At 38.6% G+C, this 18,458-nt stretch overlaps 2 protein-coding genes across 5 annotated transcripts in view; one reads left to right on the top strand and one right to left on the bottom strand.

Moving 5' to 3' along the window:
- Window positions 1-10,127, bottom strand: part of FTO (FTO alpha-ketoglutarate dependent dioxygenase) — a 410,478-nt gene extending 400,351 nt beyond the window's left edge. The window contains exon 1 of the mRNA XM_032255615.1: window positions 9,867-10,127. Within this exon, the coding sequence (XP_032111506.1) occupies window positions 9,867-9,980 (114 nt within the window). The 5' untranslated portion in view covers window positions 9,981-10,127. The remainder of the gene's footprint in view (window positions 1-9,866) is intronic.
- RPGRIP1L (RPGRIP1 like) overlaps window positions 10,083-18,458 on the top strand; it is a 99,909-nt gene continuing 91,533 nt past the window's right edge. For all 4 annotated transcript variants that reach the window (XM_032255612.1, XM_032255611.1, XM_032255610.1 and 1 more), the window contains exons 1-3: window positions 10,083-10,293; window positions 13,396-13,487; window positions 15,662-15,809. In XM_032255612.1, coding sequence (XP_032111503.1) covers window positions 13,403-13,487; window positions 15,662-15,809 — 233 coding nt within the window. In that variant the 5' untranslated portion in view covers window positions 10,083-10,293; window positions 13,396-13,402. The remainder of the gene's footprint in view (window positions 10,294-13,395; window positions 13,488-15,661; window positions 15,810-18,458) is intronic.

The following is an 18,458-nucleotide window of genomic DNA, read 5'->3' as shown; positions in this document are numbered from 1 at the left end:
AAAAAAAAAAAAAAAAAAAAAGAAAGAAAGAAAGAAAAGAAAAATGTGGTAAGAGAGTAGATCTTATGTTGTGTTCTTAACATAATAAAATACAATTTTTAAAATGCAAACCATAGCACCAATTCAAGGTTTAACTTTCAAACATGTGATGGCTTAACAAACAGCATGCCAAGGACAAATGTTTGGGAACAAGTCCCTACCAACACAAATCTTCATCTCTTGAACCTGTTCTAATCCAACCAAAGGAATCCTAAGAATCCTTCAAGTTTACATTGCGAAATCAACCAGTGAGACGTTTTATAAAATATTACAAAATCAGTTTATAACAGAAGATTAAATGAATGAGCTTAGCAGAAAATATTACAAAATCAGTTTATAACAGAAGATTAAATGAATAAGCTTAGCAGAACTCTAAATTCACTTTCTCTAAACTGTGCTTTTCCATTAAGGTTCCGAAAGTACCATGCTAACAAAAGTTCCTCTCCTCTAGGTCAGAAAGTCACTCTTTAAACATAACGTTAGCAAGGAATCTACCATAATAAACTAACAACAACAAAATAAATCTGAAAAGTAAACTAGCATTGTAAAATTGGAAAAGAACACTTGGAAACAAGTGTTGACAGTTGCCAAAGTATGTGTTGAATAGAAGGGTCTTGTTTCTCAAAATTAATGCCCACACCTATGGCATATTAAGTAATTTAAAATTCATAAGATACTTAACCATTTTCCATTATTTCTTTCAAATTCTGGTTCCATTTCTCACTATTAGAAAGTCTACTGACCAATAACAAGTGATGCCCTTGGGAATTCATTCATTATTTGACAAGTATGAAATATCTACCATGTGTCTGGCAAAATCTTAAGGGCTGGGGATAAAATGTTGAATGACAAAACTAAAAAAAAAACTAAAAAAAAAAAAAAAAAAAAAAACACATGATCTCTACTTTTTTGGAGACTATAATCTACATGTCAAAATTTGTATCACTAAACTCAGCCACGATAAATCTCATTAGCAGCCAAGGATCCAGAATCATAATTATGAAGGGTCACATGTATCATATAGCAGATGCTGGATGCTCTCAACCATTTAATCTTTCTTCACCAGATATTTATTTTTTATTTTTATTTTATTTTATTTTATTTTTGAGACAGAGTTGTTCTGTTGCCAGGCACCAGGCTGGAGTGCAGTGGCGCGATCTTGGCTCACTGCAACTTCTGCCTCCCAGTTTCAAGCAATTCTCCTGCCTCAGCCTCCCAAGTAGCTGGGACTACAGGCGCATACCACCACGCCCAGCTAATTTTTGTATTTTTAGTAGAGACAGGGTTTCACCATGTTGGCCAGGATGGTCTTGATCTCTTGACCTCATGATCCGCCCGGCTCAGCCTCCCAAAGTGTTGGGATTACAGGCACCAGGTACTTATTAATGTCTCCTTTATGGAAGACATCCTGCCAGGTACAATGGAGAGATGAAAAAATGAATTAGACACAAATGCTATCTTCAAGGAAGCTACTGTTTGCTCCAAGTGTCTAAGACTTTTTCCTGAATGGCTAATTTAGTTTTCAAATACTAGGAGGGTTAGGAAACAGACCTGGAAATAACAGAAAGTAACAAGAATTCACTGTTACTAAGTGGTTTTGTTGGTTAATTTTCAAGTAAGATACAGTATTTAAAGTCGTTTGGAAACTATGATCAAATATACTAACTCTTCTTCTATTTACAGAAGTCAATTGAACCTCCGAACAGTGATGAAAGGCTTACCCATATATTGAAGGAGAGATTAAGCAAAAAATAATAATGGATTTGGGGAAGCAGGAAAAAAAAACACAGAGAGTATAATGTGTCAGGTGAGGTTTTCATTTCTCAAGTCCCCTGGTCTTAGGCCGAAAAACCAAAACTGTCCTATATTTAGTCTTCAGTTTAGATAAATTGGTGACATAATCTACAATGGCCCATAAAAAAAAGTAGAGTCCAGAAGAACCTTCTCAGGACCTCAATAAAATGCCAAACTTGAAATATAAAATAAGGTAAAAATATCTAGCGAGTACAAACATAAATAACAAACTTTCTTTTGTTGAGTTATTGTTCTTATTATTTAGAGGCAGGGTCTCACTCTGGTGCCCAGGCTGGAGTGCAGTGGCACAATCACAGCTCACTGTAACCTCGAACCCCTGGTCTCAAGTGAGCCTCCTCCACGTCAGCCTCCCAAAGCATTGAGATTACAGATGTGAGCCACTGCATTTGACCAAGTTATTATTTTTGTAACTCAATAAACCTTATCATTTAAAGTTGATAAGACAACTATCCCCAAAAGCAGAAGAGTTTTTAAATCATGTTACTTAAAATAGTAGGTTATATATTCTGGATATTTTCCTTCACTGATAAAAATGTACATTACTTAAACAAAATTATTAAATGTTCTTAGGTATATAGCCATTTCCATAATAAACTTAAATTAGTTCTATTTTTAATAGTTTAAAATATGATATAACCTAAGCCAGCTTAAGAATCTTTGAAGCTAACTTGGAATTCAACATCCATAGCTTTTAATTCCATGACTAATAAAACACTTTTAATATTTCTGAAAAACCCCTTAAGGAATCCCAGGCCTCATAAGGGTACACCTTTAAATAGATCTTCTAAGAAAGGAATTCCATGACTTCTAGGCCATATTAGAATTTCTTTGCTACCATGTCCTCCCGTGATAAAACTCACCACTCTGCTGTTGGTACTTATTTACCTTCCATGGACAGCCAGCCAGTTCCATGGGACTGTGTCTGCCATCTTTACCCTTGTGCTGAGTACACTACTCGACACTTAATCAGGTTCCTTATCTAAACCACAGAACACAGAAAATGGTTTGAGTGACTATATTCTCAATTTTCTGAAAGGTGGTACAAAACTAGTGCCATTCTGGCTGCATGGAAAATAAGTTAATGAAACCCCAATTGAGAAAATCCACTTGAGAAGACACTCAACATCAGTTTACGGAATAAATGTCCTGAATATAGGCTATAAATCTACTGGGGTCAGATAGGCAGTAGTGAAGGTGGTGGTGATGGTGGTGATGATGATGATGAGACAATGGTGATAATAACAACGTTTATCTTTACCGTAGGCCAGCAATGTTTTATGTGCTATCTCAATCGCTACCACAACCAAATATCACTCCAATTTGACAGATGAGGAAACGAAGGCTCAGAGAAGTTAAATTGCTTGCTCAAGTAAATGAGGGAGCAGAATTCAATTTCAGGAGTCAGCGTCTAAAGTCCCACACTATACCACTATGCTGCAACTGAATGGGCAAAACTGGATGACAGCAAAATGCAAAGCACATTCTCTACCTAGAAGGGAAGCCACTATTCAATTCTAGTTAGGAAAATGCATGCCCAGTGTTACCAGATACTCTAGTTTTTCAAGAGAATCAGACACCCAGATCTTTATGTGAAATCCCTCGACTTTTAAATATTAGAAAATAATTCTGAAACAATGTTCAAACGTTGGGCCAAATAAAACTTACCTACAGCGAGGATGGATATGCGGATTATAAATATGTGACCTGTAGAGGTACCATCTTTCCTCAAAAATATACATGCCAAAAATGCAAACTCTGAATCTAATCATAAGGAAACACAAGACAAATAAAAATACAGGGCCATTCTACAAAAAAAAAAAAAAAAGTAGCCTGCACACATCACAAATGTCAATGTCTTGAAAGAAAAAGGATGAGGAACCCATTTAAAGGATACCAGATTAAAGGAGAAGACACCAAAGGGACCTGACAATGAAAGGTAACATATAATACAAGAATGGAACCTGGACCAGGAAAAAGATGCTATAAAATTCATTATGAGGACAATTAGCAAAATTTGAATACGAACTTTGGATTACATAATGGCATTATATCAACATTGACTTTTTCTGAAATTAACAATTGACTGTGTTTATATTTGTATGTAAGAAAATGTCCATGTTCTTAGGAAATACATGCTGAACTATTTAGGGGTAAAGGGGATTGATGTCTTCAACTTACTCTGTAATGGTTCATTAAAAAAATAATTGTTTATATGGATATACACGGCAAGAGAGAGAGCAATAAAGTGAACACAGAAAGATGTTAACCTGTGAATCTGGACAGCAAGTCTATGAGAGCTCTAGGTTCTACTCTTGCTCTCTAATAAGTTCTAATCATTTCAAAATAATAAATTATAACATCTGGGAAAGAATGGATAGGGCCAGTCCCACCCCAGCAGAGGACCCCTCAGGCAACCAAACTCAATCAAGGACATGCTACTCTACTCCTGGGACAGTAGCTAGACCCAGTCACACTCGGTCTTCACAGCAACCCACAGAAGCAGCTTTTCTTAACCTCATTTTCTGACTGGAGAAACTGAGGCATGGGGTGTGATTCCCCTATCCCAATAGTAAGGAAATGGTAGATGTCATAGTTCTAACTCAAACCATCAAATACTAATCTGGACTGTTCTACTATTTGCCTTATAAGAAAAGTTCATTTAAAAAATGCATGAATATAGTATAGTACTCTCATACGCTTAACACAAATTAAATAAATGTTAATCGTAGAAAGCTATTTGGTCCAACCTTCTTATTAACCCTCCAGACTTGGAAATAGCATAAAAGTCTATAGCATAAGCAATCACAAAGGAGAAAATACAATCTAAGTTATTTCAAAGAGAAAAGAAAAATAAAAACTAAGCACCCACTATGGGGATGACAAAGTTTAATTTAAAAAGCAAACAAGAAATCTTTGTGACTTTGGAATAAAGATTGCATAGATATGACACAAAAAGCGTGAACCATAAGAATAAACATTGATAAACTGGATCTTGATTAAAAACCGTTAAGTAACCTAGACACTTAGGAAGATAATGTTTGCAACACACATAGTAAACAAAGAATTTATATCTAGAAAATAAAAGAACTCATGAAACTTAATAATAAGAACACAAACAATCCAACAAAAAAAATGGGCAAAGATTTTAAACAGATACTTCACAAAAGAAGATCTATGCATGTCCAATAAGCACATGAGAAAATGCGTAACATTATTACCCATGAGAGAAATGCAAATCAAACCACAATGAGATACCACTTCTCACCTGGTATGATGGTTACAATAGAAAAGACAGACAATGACAAATGTTGCCAAGGATGTGACAAAATTGTAACTCTCAAAATGGCTGCTGGGGGATGTAAAATGGTGTAGCCACACAAGTAAACAGTTTGTCAGCTTCTTAAAATGTTAAACATAGATTTACCATATGACCAGTAATTCCACTCCTAGGTATCTACTCAAGAGGAATGAAAACATGTCCACACAAAAACTAGTGTGCAAAAGTTCACAGTAGCATTTTTCTTAACAGTCTAAAGGTAGAAACAAATCAAATGTCTATCAACTGGTGAACTGATAAACAAAACATAGTATATCCTGACACTGGAATTCTTTTCTTTCTTTGGAAACAAGAGTCTCACTCTGTCACGCGGGCTGGAAAGCAGTGGCATGGTCTGGGCTCTCTGCAACCTCTGCCTCCCGGGTTAGGTGTTTCTCATGCCTCAGCCCTCCAAGTAGCTAGAATTACAGGTGTGGGCCACCACTCCCAGCTAATTTTTGTATTTTTTTTTTTTTTCCTTTGAGATGGAGTTTCACTCTTTTTACCCAGGCTGGAGTGCAATGGCGCGATCTCGGCTCACCGCAGCCTCCGCCTCCTGGGTTCAGGCAATTCTCCTGCCTCAGCCTCCTGAGTAGCTGGGATTACAGGCACGCACCACCGTGCCCAGCTAATTTTTTGTATTTTTAGTAGAGACGGGGTTTCACCATGTTGACCAGGATGGTCTCGATCTCTTGACCTCGTGATCTGCCCGCCTCGGCCTCCCAAAGTGCTGGGATTACAGGCTTGAGCCACCGCGCCCGGCCAATTTTTGTATTTTTTAGTAGGAGACAGGGTTTCACCAAGTTGGCCAGGCTGGTCCTGATCTAAATTATCCCAATCTCAAATAATCTGCCCGCCTAGGCCTCCCAAAGTGCTGAGATTAGAGGCATGAGCCACCCACCGGCCTGACACTGGAATTCTATCTACTGTGTAATAAAAGGTAACCAAGTATCGATACATGCTACAACATAGATGAACCTCAAAAACATTATCCTGAGTGAAAGAAGCCAAACGTAAAAGACCACAGATTGTATGAGTCCATCTATACAAAAATGTCCACAAAAGGTAAATCTACAGAAAAGAGCAGATTCGTGGTTCCCTAGGGATGAAGTAGAATTGAGAAATAACTACAAATGATACAAAGTTTTTTCTGGAATGGAAATGTTCTAAAATAAGACTGTGGTGATAGTTATACAACTCTGCAAATATGCTACCAACCACAGAGTTGTACACTTAAAACAGGTGAATTTTATGGTATGTGAATTAAACTTCAATAAAGATTCACAAAAAGAAACATAAACAACCTCATTAGTCATCACTGAAATGCAAATTAAAATCACAATCAAACATCACTGCACATCTACTAGAACGGCTAAAATTTAAAAGACTTGACAATATCAAGTGTTGCAATGATATGAAACAAGCAGAACTCTCATTTTACATTCCCACCAACAGTTGGTAGGAACATAAAAGGGTGCAGTGCATTTGAATATTGTCCCCCAAAAACTTATGTCCAAATCCAAAAACCTGGCCCGTATGAATGTTACCTTATTTGGAAAAAGTGTCATTGCGAATGTAATTAAGTTGAGGCTCTCAAGGATCTCGAGATCATCCCAGATTTAGGATGGGTCCTAATCCAATGACTGACATTCTTTGAAGAGAAAGAAGAGAGAGATTTGAGCCACAGAAACAGAGAGAAGGCGGCCATGTGAAGATGCAAGCAGAGAATTTGTGAAGCGATGCTACCACAAGCCAAGGATCACTAGGGACCACCAGAAGCTGGAAGAAGCAAGGAAGGAGCTTTCCCTAAAGTCCTTCAAAGGGAGTGTGACCCTGTTGACACCTTGATTTCAATGCCTGATCTCCAGACTGTAAGAGAACAAATTTCTGTTGTTTAAAGCCACCAAGTTTGTGGTAACTTGTTGCAGCAGCCATAGGAAACTAAAACAAATGGTCAAATCACTTTGGAAAACTGTTTGGCAATTTATTCATAAGGTTAAACAAAGAACTTCCCTATAACTAAGCAATTCCATTTTGGGGCATTACCCGACAGAAGTTTGGGGCATTACCCGACCTAGGAAAGACTCATACATCAATGGTCATAGCAGCTTTTTTCATGAGTCCAAAACCAGAAACAACCCAAATGTCTAGCAACAAGTGCATGAATAAACAACATGTGGTATATCCATACAGTGGACCACTAATCCACAACAAAAAGGAACAAACTATTGATACATACAACAACATGGATTAATCTCAAAAATCATTATGCTGGCCAGGCACAGTGGCTCACGCCTATAATCGCCAGCACATTGGGTAGCAGAGGCGGGAGGACACTTTGAGCCCAGGAATTCCAGACCATGTTCCAGGCAACATAGCAAGACATCATCTCTATTTAAAAGAAAAATCATTACGAGGCATGAAAAAAAGACCCACAAGTAGATACCGTATGCTTCCATTTATACGCAATCTAGAAAATACAGATGCGTCTACAGACACAAGAAACATATCAGTGGTGGCTTGGGGACCAAGGTGGAGGGAAAGACTAACCGCAAATTAACAAGAGAGAACAGAAATGTTCGCTATGCCAATTGTGGTGGTTTTTGCAGGTACATAAATTTGTCAAAAGGCATCAAATTGTACACTAAAAATGGTTGCAAATGACTGTATGTAAATTATACCTCAATGAACTTGATTACAAAAAGAGAAAGTAATTCATGAGTCATTAGACATTTTACATTTAAAACAACTACTTATACTTTGTTCTACCCAATAATATTAAGTAAACAAATTTTAAATGAAAAGCAAATTTTTTAAAGAAAAAAGGAAGACAACTTGCTCTACCAATTCAACATGTTTCACAAGCAGAAAATGGAAAAAGCCTTGAATTTGGAGTTAGAAGACCTGGCTCAGAGCGCCAGTTCCACCTAGTAACCAAGTGGCCTCGGGAAAGTCACAATTTCTACAAGTCTCAGTTTCCACATCTCTAAAATATGGATGACACTAATAACTACCTCACAGGCAATGGTTATGGTTTCAATCGAGGAAGAGCTCCTTTGGCGCCGGGATTCTATTTTAGCCAAAATTATAAGCTCAACACATGGCAAATAATAGGTGCTCAATAAATCTTCACAGAATAAATGAATTACTTTAAAAATAAACCTGAAAGATGAGAAGGACATCATTCACAACACCATGAGGTGACATTTGTTTCTATGCACTGTGTAAACTAAAGCAGAACTCTTTGGGCTTATCTTTAGCATATTATCCACATCATATCCAGACTCAAGCATGACTTCAGGTACCTTATGAAATACTGCACTAACTCAGGTCAATAGAGAGAAGACTTTATATTTTAAATCCTTAGGTGCATTGCCCTAAAACAGACTCACTTGTAAGATGAAATTCTATTAAAGCAAGACAATTCTATGTCTACGTTATTTAACATTGATATTCACCGCCAATATTTGCTTAACATAGAGTAGGCACCAAATAATATGTGCAAAGGCCCTGTAGCCAGATGAAGTACGGGGAAGAGTAACTTTTAAGTAGGCCGAAGTGACTGGCAGGCAGACAGTAGAGTGTCAAGTCCAATGGGGTTGTGAAAGCAGGTAGGGCCCAGACCATGCAGGATCTCGTAGGCAATGTGAAGTTTTTTCTTTAACCTAAGAGCAACAGAAAGCCATGGAATATTTTTAAACAGGTGGTTGGCAGAGTAAGGAGACAGGAAAGGGACATAATTAGATTTTCATTTCAGGAAGATCTTACTCTAGGGTGTGCAGAAGAGAATGGTTGTTGGGAGAGGGAAGAGAAAGTGGAAGAAGAGTTAAGTTAGGGTGTCAAGTGAGTACAGGCCAATCAAGAGACTATTCCAACAGTTCATTAAAAAGATAATAGTAGCTTGATGGAAAAAAATGGACAGATTCCCAATATACATAGATAAATCAACAGGATCTGACTTTGGGAATGAGAGAAAGGAAAACACTCAATTCTTCTGGGCCTCAGTTCTTCACCTGCGAAGCAGGGTGTTGTTTATACTCCATCCGTATATCTATTTTGCTATGACAATGATATGAAATAATTTCAATATTGTGTACCTAACACAGTGCCTGACCCACAATAAATGCTTTTTAAAATCGCTACTGCCATTATCATGGTCATCCCATGGAACGGCAACTACCGGAAACGGACACTAAAGATGAAGAAAAGCAATGTAGTTAAAGATTCATATACACAGCGCTGAAAGGACACAAACTCTATCAGCCGGTGACTGAAACAACTGTTCAAAGAAACACAGCTGGCTGCCGATTTCCACTAAGCCGATCTCAGTCACGACTCAGTCCTCAGAGACCATTATGAGAAAGCACAGCTGGTATGATCACAGTTATCTGAGAGTCCGGTAAACTGAGGCACAGGGATGCCTACAAATTTAACCCAGGAATACGTGCAGAAGAACGACAAGAAAATGGGTATCTTGCTTTTCATTTTTGAGCCGATCCAACAGGATTCGGCCTGCATCCTGAACAGCACGAATTTGTAACACCTCCTCCAATGTCTCCAGGTCCCTTGCTGACAAGGCCCTGTCACCCCTTAGCTTAACACCGTACTTCCGCTCGCCATCAAACCAAGCCCTTCAGGTTCCCTGTTCCTAGCTCCCAGCGCACGAAGAAGCCCAGGCCCCAGGAGCCCAGCATACCTTAGCCTCGCGCTCTCGTTCCTCGGCGGTCTGGGTGCGCTTCATGCTGCCACTAAAGCCGCCTTCGCCAAGCGAGCAACGTAGATCCCTCGCCCTGGACCCCGCCTCCTGCATGTAGTTCTCTCAGCGTCCTGCTCCCGCCTGGAGCCATTCTCCCTCAGAGCTGAGAAAACTACAACTCCCAGGATGGACGGCGGCTACGCCCGCGAGCGCCTCGGGGTTGGGAGCAGGAGAATTTCCCAGGGCCGACAGCTGGGAGAGAGTAGTCCGCTACCCTGCGAGCAGACGGGCTGGAGTCCAAAGAGAACTACATTTCCCAGGAGGCAACGGGGGCCTACCATGTTTTTCCCGTGCTCCTCTCGGCCAGCCGCCCGCCACGCTGTCGGCGCTATAGCAACGGTAGGTAGCTGCAAGGACCAGTGGCGCGGTGAGTACTCGGGGAGGATGAGGGAGGATGGTGATGGGTGGAGGTTGCGGACCCTCCCTATGCAGCGCGGGTCAGGGTCCTAGGGTCCACTCTGAGGCCTAGAGAAGGCCCTGGAGTTCTGCTCTCGTGAAAGCAGCCCAGCCCGAGACACCTCCACATTCTCAGGCCTGAATCACAGCCCGCCCCTTTATCCCAAGGTTCAGGATCAACTTGAAATGTTATATCCCAGCCATGAAAGTGAGAGTTGATGCTGCTAATTGCCGTCTCTATCCATATTCTGCAAGTAGAAGATCCCTAACACAGTTTGCTCATTTGCCCTGGATTAGGAGTTGGTTGGTGGACCCTAAACCTCCTGAGTGGCCTGTTGTTTGCTTAATTGTATATTATTTGTTTATCATTTGATTACTTCCATAATTTGCTGGTTTTATAAAGGGGGGGACTTTGTTTGCCATTTTAATCTCAGTGCCTGGTATCCATGTATTCATTCAATAATTTTTTTTCTTTTTCTTTTTTGGCCTTGCAAAATACTGGGATTACAGGTGTGAGCCACCACGCCCAACCAATCATTCAATATATATCAATGTTAGTTACCACCATGTACCAGACACTGTTCCTGAACAGCTGTGAACAAGACTAATACCCGTGTCGAGGTGTTTATACTTTTTTAGTGGAGACAAACAATAATGTTATCTTATAATTTCACATAGAGGCAGTTGATACAAGAGAAACAAGCCAGGCCTGGTGGCATGAACCTGTAGTTCCAGCCACTTGGGAGGCTGAGGTGGGAGGATCACTTGAACCCGTGAATTCGAGGCCAGCCCAGGCAACAGAGCAACACCCTGCCAAAGAAAGAAAGAGAGAGAGAGAGAAGAAAAGAAAAGAAATAAACAGTGAAGAAATCTAAGGAAGACGACTCTAACATAGGATGATCAGGGAAAGTCTGTCTGAGGAAGTGAGCTGAGCTCCAAAGATTGAGGAGCCAGTTAATACAAAGGCCTTGAGCAAGACAAGGGTATAGGGGGTTAAGGAAAGTGAAAGAACAGTGTAGGTAGAACATAGTGAGCAAAGAGGGATAACATGAGATGGTGCTGGAGAGGCATTGCAGCATTGTGCAGGGTTACTCAGTTTCCACATTATTATTAACACTTTGGGCTGGATTTGTTATTCTCCTAAACACTGTTAGATATTTTACGTCATCCCTGGCCTCTACTCACTAGATGCCAGTAGCATCCCCCTTCCTTGTTGTGACAACCAAAAATATCACCAGACACAACTGTTAATACTTCTAACTGCTACCTTAAGTGAGTTAACTAATCTGTGTCTCAGCTTCCTCATTTGTAAAGCAGGAATTGTTTGAGTAACAACCTCACAAGGAAATGGTGAGACACTTCATTAATTCGCATAAGCAGAGCACTTAGAACACTACCTGGCACACAATAAGTATTTAGTGAGTGTTAACACCGTCATCATCATCATCATCATTATTCTCATTATTTTTAAAGTGACCTTAACTCTGTCATGGAAAACTACTCGTTTTCACACATGGGCTTGTATGTCAACAGGATCCTAAAAATTGACCTTTTCTGTAGCAGTATTTCCAAAAGAAGTAGATGATCCCCCAAGGATTTGTCTGTTAGCTGTTTATGTAATAGCAAAAAGCAATGAATGGTTCTCCACCATTTGTGAGTTACAATAAAAGTTGTGAACTGTCTTTAAAAGATATTGCATATATACATATAAAATTCGGTAAATGATCTCTAGGTTCACAGACCCCACAGACCCCATTCATTCATTCAACAGCCATTTGAATGCCTGCTCTCAGAATGTGCCAAGTCCTGTGCTAGCCTCCAAGAATACAGAACTGAACAAGACAATAAAGCTTGCTACTGTCTTGGTCTTCACATTCTAGAACCGATATCCTAGAGCTTAAGAACTCTGCCCTTTAGTGTACCTTCATTCACAGTGTACCTTTAGCTTACTGGGTAGATTGAAGTGAAAATATAAAATCCTTTTTTTTTTTACAAAATAGATATTGTGTGGACCACTCACATCCACATACAAAATAAAGTTGCTGCATTTCTGTGAAGAATAGAAACTATGGGCTGGGCGTGGTGGTTCACACCTGTAATCCCAGCACTTTGGGAGGCCGAGATGAGCGGATCACGAGGTCAAGAGATCAAAACCATCTTGACCACCATAGTGAAACCCCGTATCTACTAAAAATACAAAAATTAGCTGAGCATGGTGTCGTGGGCCTGTAGTCCCACCTACTCTGGAGGCTGAGGCAGGAGAATTGCTTGAACCTGGGAGGCAGAGGTTGCAGTGAGCCAAGGCCACGCCATTACATTCCAGCCTGGCGACAGAGCGAGACTCCATCTCAAAAAAAATAAAAATAAAAAATAATAGAAACTATAAAAATACCAGAATTAGCTAGACAGCCTATATGTTAAGGTAGTTAAACCTGGGCAGGACCTAAACCCCACAGCAACAAAAGCAGGACCCACAAAAAACAAACCCAGTTGGTAAATTTACTCAACGAAACCTCTTTTACAAAACTTGGAACTGCCCACTCATTTGTGCATCAATTACACAATTAATATTTAAGTAATATTGACATCCCAGCCACATGTGCTCAGTGCTTTTAATTTACTCATCTCATTTACCCTTAGAATAACTCTCTGAGATAGGTATTATTTTCTCCATTTTTTAAACTGAGGGACTGAAGAGAAGTTAAGTGGCTTGACCAATTCGTTAATGATAGGGCAACCATTTGAATCAAGTTCCTGACCTGAGTTTTTTGCGAGATACCTGCTTCCTTTTGGAGGCTGGGGAGAGAGAAGGGATAGAGAAGAGGTATTTCTTAAATGATAATCTTACCTCATTTCCTAAGCAAATTATACGAAATACACTGTTGAAAGGAACACTGTCTCCATAATTGAATGTAGTAGTACTTTTAGAATAGAAGCTTTCATGTTCAGGCAGCACATGTGGACAATAAGATGCCCATTAAAGTTCTAGTCCCTTTTTCATTTTATTTGCTTCATTCCATTGCGTAGTTAATGTAATAACTTGGAAAGAGTTTGCATTTTCTTTTCTCCACAGCTAGGCCATGTCTGGTCCAACTGATGAGACTGCAGGAGACTTGCCTGTGAAAGACATAGGTCTAAACCTCTTTGGAATGGGAGGGTTACAAGGTATGGCCAGCTGTTATTTATTACAGTTATGAACTTTGATCACTGACTTCTTTACTTTTAATTTAAAGTATTTCTGATACTCACAAACCAAATCATTTAAGTAACTATATAGTCCTTGATTGGACTAAACAAAAAGATGGAGGGTTTAGAACACATATGGCATTTTACTACATGCATCCATTATCAACAGCTCATAGAAAATGTACAGTCTCCCCTCTGTTCTGATAAAGAATTAACATAAATCATCTTTTTAAAATTCCTCACATCAGTAGAAACTACATAGAGAGTATCAAGCCTCCAAACTGAACTGCCTGGTTTAAATTACATTCAGTATTAAAACATTTCTTTATGATTAAATTTTATATGGGAGGAAAGGCCATATTTTAAACGTTTTGCCTTTTAAGTAGAATATCTCACATGATAGTGACTTTTGTATCAAATTAATATGGATTAAAAGTTTTCTTTATTCTTTTGTCACTAAGTTGCTGTAGAGCTAAAAAGCACTTTCAAATTGAAAAAGAAAAGCACTACTTTAAAGAACAATTTAGAATAAAGAACTGTGTTTATCTTTGTGTGTAGAGTGTATCAGCCATGTTGGCATGCATGTATCAATTATCAACAACTCTTAGAAGATGTAAAATTCCCCTCTATCCTGAATAGGCTAGGGATTTAAGATACATTCCACTCAGGAATCTACATATACTTTTTAGTCAGACCGGTGTAAATGGCCACTTGTGAAAACTTCAGAAAAGTGGTCAGAGTATTATTTATTTAAAAAAATAAAGTTTGGCTACACAGATTTTTTTTTTTTTTTTTTTTTTTTGAGATGGAGTCTGGCTGTGTTGCCCAGGCTGGAGTGCAGTGGCACAGTCTCCACTCACTGCAACCTCCGCCTCCTGGGTTTAAGCAATTCTTCTGCCTAAGCTCCACATGTAGCTGGATCTACAGGTGTGTGCCACCAAGCCTGGCAAATTTTTGGCTACACAGATTTTATTGTTAAAAGTAAAAACTGTGTCTCAGCTTTGCTTTAGAGAACATTCAGGGAGTATCAAGCATTAAAATACAAATAAGTTTTAGGTGTACAAAACAATTTATTGGCTTTTGATATTGTATAATTTCAATTCTTGTCTTCAGTAAACTATCACAGGACCTTAGCCTCTATCAGTTTTTTTTGTTTGTTTGTTTCTATTGGAGAATTGTTGAAAATTGACCTACTTCACAATGGTATGGAAAATACCAAATTTAAACATCTACAAACAGATATATACACATGCTAAAGAGTATAAGCTTTCTTAAAAATTATGTCAGGTAGTATATAGAGAAATTAATTGTGAAACTTTTAAATGATAATTTTTAAATTTCAGGGGTGTTTTCTCTTTGGTCTTACAACTTTTATAGTTTGTTTTCTAAAATACCCATAGCTTAGAAAAATGCCTTAATCATATTGTGTTTACCAAATTACTCTTACTCTTGCCTTTGTAAAATAAATAAAAAAATAAATAACTTTCAGATACTCTTTTAGTTGTCACAGCATTCAGCATGTACGTTCAAAAGTCTTTATTGAGTCAGAATTCCATCTTATAGTCTTGGGTATTTTTGTTGTTTGTCTGTTTGTTTGTTTTGAGACGGAGTCTTGCCCTATCACCCAGGCTGGAGTGCAATGGCACAATCTCGGCTCACTGCAACCTCCGCCTCCCGGGTTCAAGCAATTCTCCTGCCTCAGCCTCCCAAGTATCTGGGATAACAGGCGTGTACCACCACGCCCAGCTAATTTTTTGTGTCTTTAGTAGAGATGAGGTTTCACCGTGTTGGCTGTGACTCCTGACCTCTTTATCCGCCCGCCTCAGCCTCCCATAGTGCTGGGATTACAGGCCTGAGCCACCGCGCCCGGCTGCCCTTACATTCTTAAAGAATGCCTACTTGAATACATTTTTGAATGAAAACTATTGTTCTAAATTCCTAATACTATATGTAAAGTATTAATAGCAAATATTTTTATTCTCACCTTAAATAATTGATGTAAGCAACACTATAACATTTTCTAAAGCAATCTTAATTGTAGGTCACAAAGGAAAAAAATCTAAGATGAGTGCATCAGAGATTGTATTAATATCAAGAGTTTTTAGAGACTATTTTAAGTAACCCCACAATTAATTATCTTGGCATTTTTGCAGAAATTTCAACAACACGGACAACAATGAAGTCTCGCCAGGCAGTGTCACGTGTCAGTCGTGAGGAACTGGAAGACAGATTTTTGCGTTTGCATGATGAGAACATTTTACTTAAACAGCATGCCCGCAAGCAGGAGGATAAAATTAAAAGGTTACGATAAAAAGCTTTTAGCTTCTCTTCTTGACTCAGTAAAACTTGGAGGGTATGGTATTTTATAAACTTAATTGAAAACCCCACCTTGAATCTTGTTTGGAATAAAGCAGGATGTAAATAAATACAATTTTTAAAAATGGAAAATCTTGCAAACTAGAATAGTAAACGAAAAAGATTATAAGTGTTTATTATGTCTGAATTTACCATTTAAAAGACAAAAGCTAATAGCTAAGAGTAACAGGAGTATATCATATCTATAAATAACTTGGTTTAATATTTATAGTTTAATAAGCAAATGGCCAAAGCATTTGTTTTTTAAATGTCTTGATTTTAAAATGAAAGTTTTAAAAAGTAACTAACTATTCTAATTTGTTAGAAGGCATGTTCCCTTAAGATTTGGGGTTTACTAATGAAAACATCGCTTCAGTTTCTGGAACATATTTAACTTTGCTTGGGTTAGACTAGATTCTATATTGATTTCAAAGAGTCTCTACTGTTTCTGAAGAAACAGTATTGTCACTTTTGATTTGTGCGCAAAAAATTTTGGCAAAAAATGATTTCTTACGGGTAGATACTCTTTCATTCTTTTTTATTCAGAAATGCTGTGCCTGTCTTCTGAAGGGACAGCATTAAAAACGAAGTATGTTCAGATGTATAATCATGGGCAGGTCTGTATTTATATTTATGTTCCAGGTTCAAAGAAAAGGTGAGACGGCCATTGAAGAATGAAAATAGGGTTTTTCTGCTTAGAATCTATCCTAGGGAGGTGGTTCCAGTTCAGCTTCTGCTCTGTGGACTTTGGCAACCCACTGACCTGCTATGTGCAGACCATTTACTTTGAGTTGGGTTTTAAGTCATGATGATGGCTGTTTTCAAGACTTGTGACTGACTTGCCTGATACCTATTCTGACCAATATCTCACACACACATCAGCCAATCAGAATGAGGCATGTAGTCTACTATGACCACCTAACATAGGTGGAAAAAAAAAAAGTTTTTTTCTTTGTAAGCCTCCATGACCTCGTTAGTAATTTGTCATAGCCAGAAAATAAACACCTTAATAATGAGCCATGTAGTTTAATGGGAAAAGGACTGAGCAAGGAATCAAGTGGCATTCTTTTATCTGTCTGCCACTAGCTTATGATATGGTCAAGCCATTTACCCTCCTGGAAGTTTATTTTACTTAACTGTGAGAGTAATGATCCAATGAACAGTATGACCCAAAAGCTCTGAATTCCTCTCAATCTCATGCCACTAACCATGACCTAGATACATGGGTAGAACTGTCTTTAAATTTATCCTTAAGAAGTAAATAGGCCGGGCGTGGTGGCTCATGTTGGTAATCCCAGCACTTTGGGAGGCCCAGGCAGGCAGATCACCTGAGGTCAGGAGTTCAAGACCAGCCTGGCTAACATGGTGAAACCCCGTTTCTACTAAAAATACAAAAACTTAGCCGGGCATGGTTGCACACTAAGTGAGCCAAGATTGCACCATTGCACTACAGCTTGGGCAACAAGAGCAAAACTGTATCTAAAAAAAAAAAAAAAAAAAGAAAGAAAAAAAAAAAAAGAAGTAAATAGTATTATTTTCTATAAATGTAGATTCATAAGCTACCTTTTTAAAATTTTTATTTATTTATTTATTAAGAGGGAGTTTCACTCTGTCACCCAGGCTAGAGTACAGTGGCTGGATCTTGGCTCACTGCAAACTCCACCTCCCGGGTTCAAGTGATTCTCCTGCCTCAGCCTCTTGAATAGCTGGGATCATAGGCGCCCACCACCATACCTGGCTAACTTTTATATTTTAGTAGAAACAGGGTTTCACCATGTTTGCCAGGCTGGTCTCAAACGAACTCCTGACTTCAGGTGATTTGCCCACCTTGACCTCCCAAAGTGCTGGGATTATAGGTGTGAGCCACCGCGTCTAGCCAAAACTACCTTTTGAAGTAAGCACTCAGACTTTGCCAGATCACTTATGACTCATTCATATGATAAAATAATCAAATCCAACAAATGGAATGTATGGCTATTACTAGACGAACAGATGCAATCATGTTTCTTGACAAAGTTTATTTGAACATCATTTGAAAAATTTAAAGGTACTCTATTGATGTGCTTTTCCTGCCTTAAAAATTAGGGTCATTATTTTCCTCTAGTCATTAACTGCCTTTTTATATTAAATCTGTGTCTTTCTTTTGAATGTAATCTATATCTCTGTGTGAAAGTCTCTCTGTAACAGATAATTCAGATATTTAAGTTGACATCTCATTCTTATGGTGACCCTATTTTTATGCATAGGCCATTGGATGGGGCTTAGGACCCTAAACTCATTAAAGGACCAGGTAGAGAATATGGCCCTGTTGAACTGTGATACCTGGCCAAATTTCCCAGCGATATATCATTCTCGGAATTAGGTGAAAAAGGAACTAATCCATTGATTATTTTACTAGAGTGTTTGCGGTACTCTTGGATCTTGGTTTTTATTATCCTGTATCCTTTATAAAGCATGCTTAATGGATGTGCCTCAAGGGAAGGAGAAAACAATCTTAACTGATTATGTTATGCATAGCTCTCCCTGATGCCACATGCTGTAGGCCGAGTAGCCAGAAGTGTAGATAGACATGTATTACTACCGCATTTACAGCGG

Source organism: Sapajus apella, unplaced genomic scaffold (genome assembly GCF_009761245.1).
Source record: "Sapajus apella isolate SASKATOON/1434 unplaced genomic scaffold, GSC_monkey_1.0 scaffold90, whole genome shotgun sequence".
In the NCBI taxonomy this organism is placed as follows: Eukaryota; Metazoa; Chordata; class Mammalia; order Primates; family Cebidae; genus Sapajus; species Sapajus apella.
Note: the sequence above shows the minus strand (reverse complement) of the source record. Positions and strands in the feature narration are given on the sequence as shown.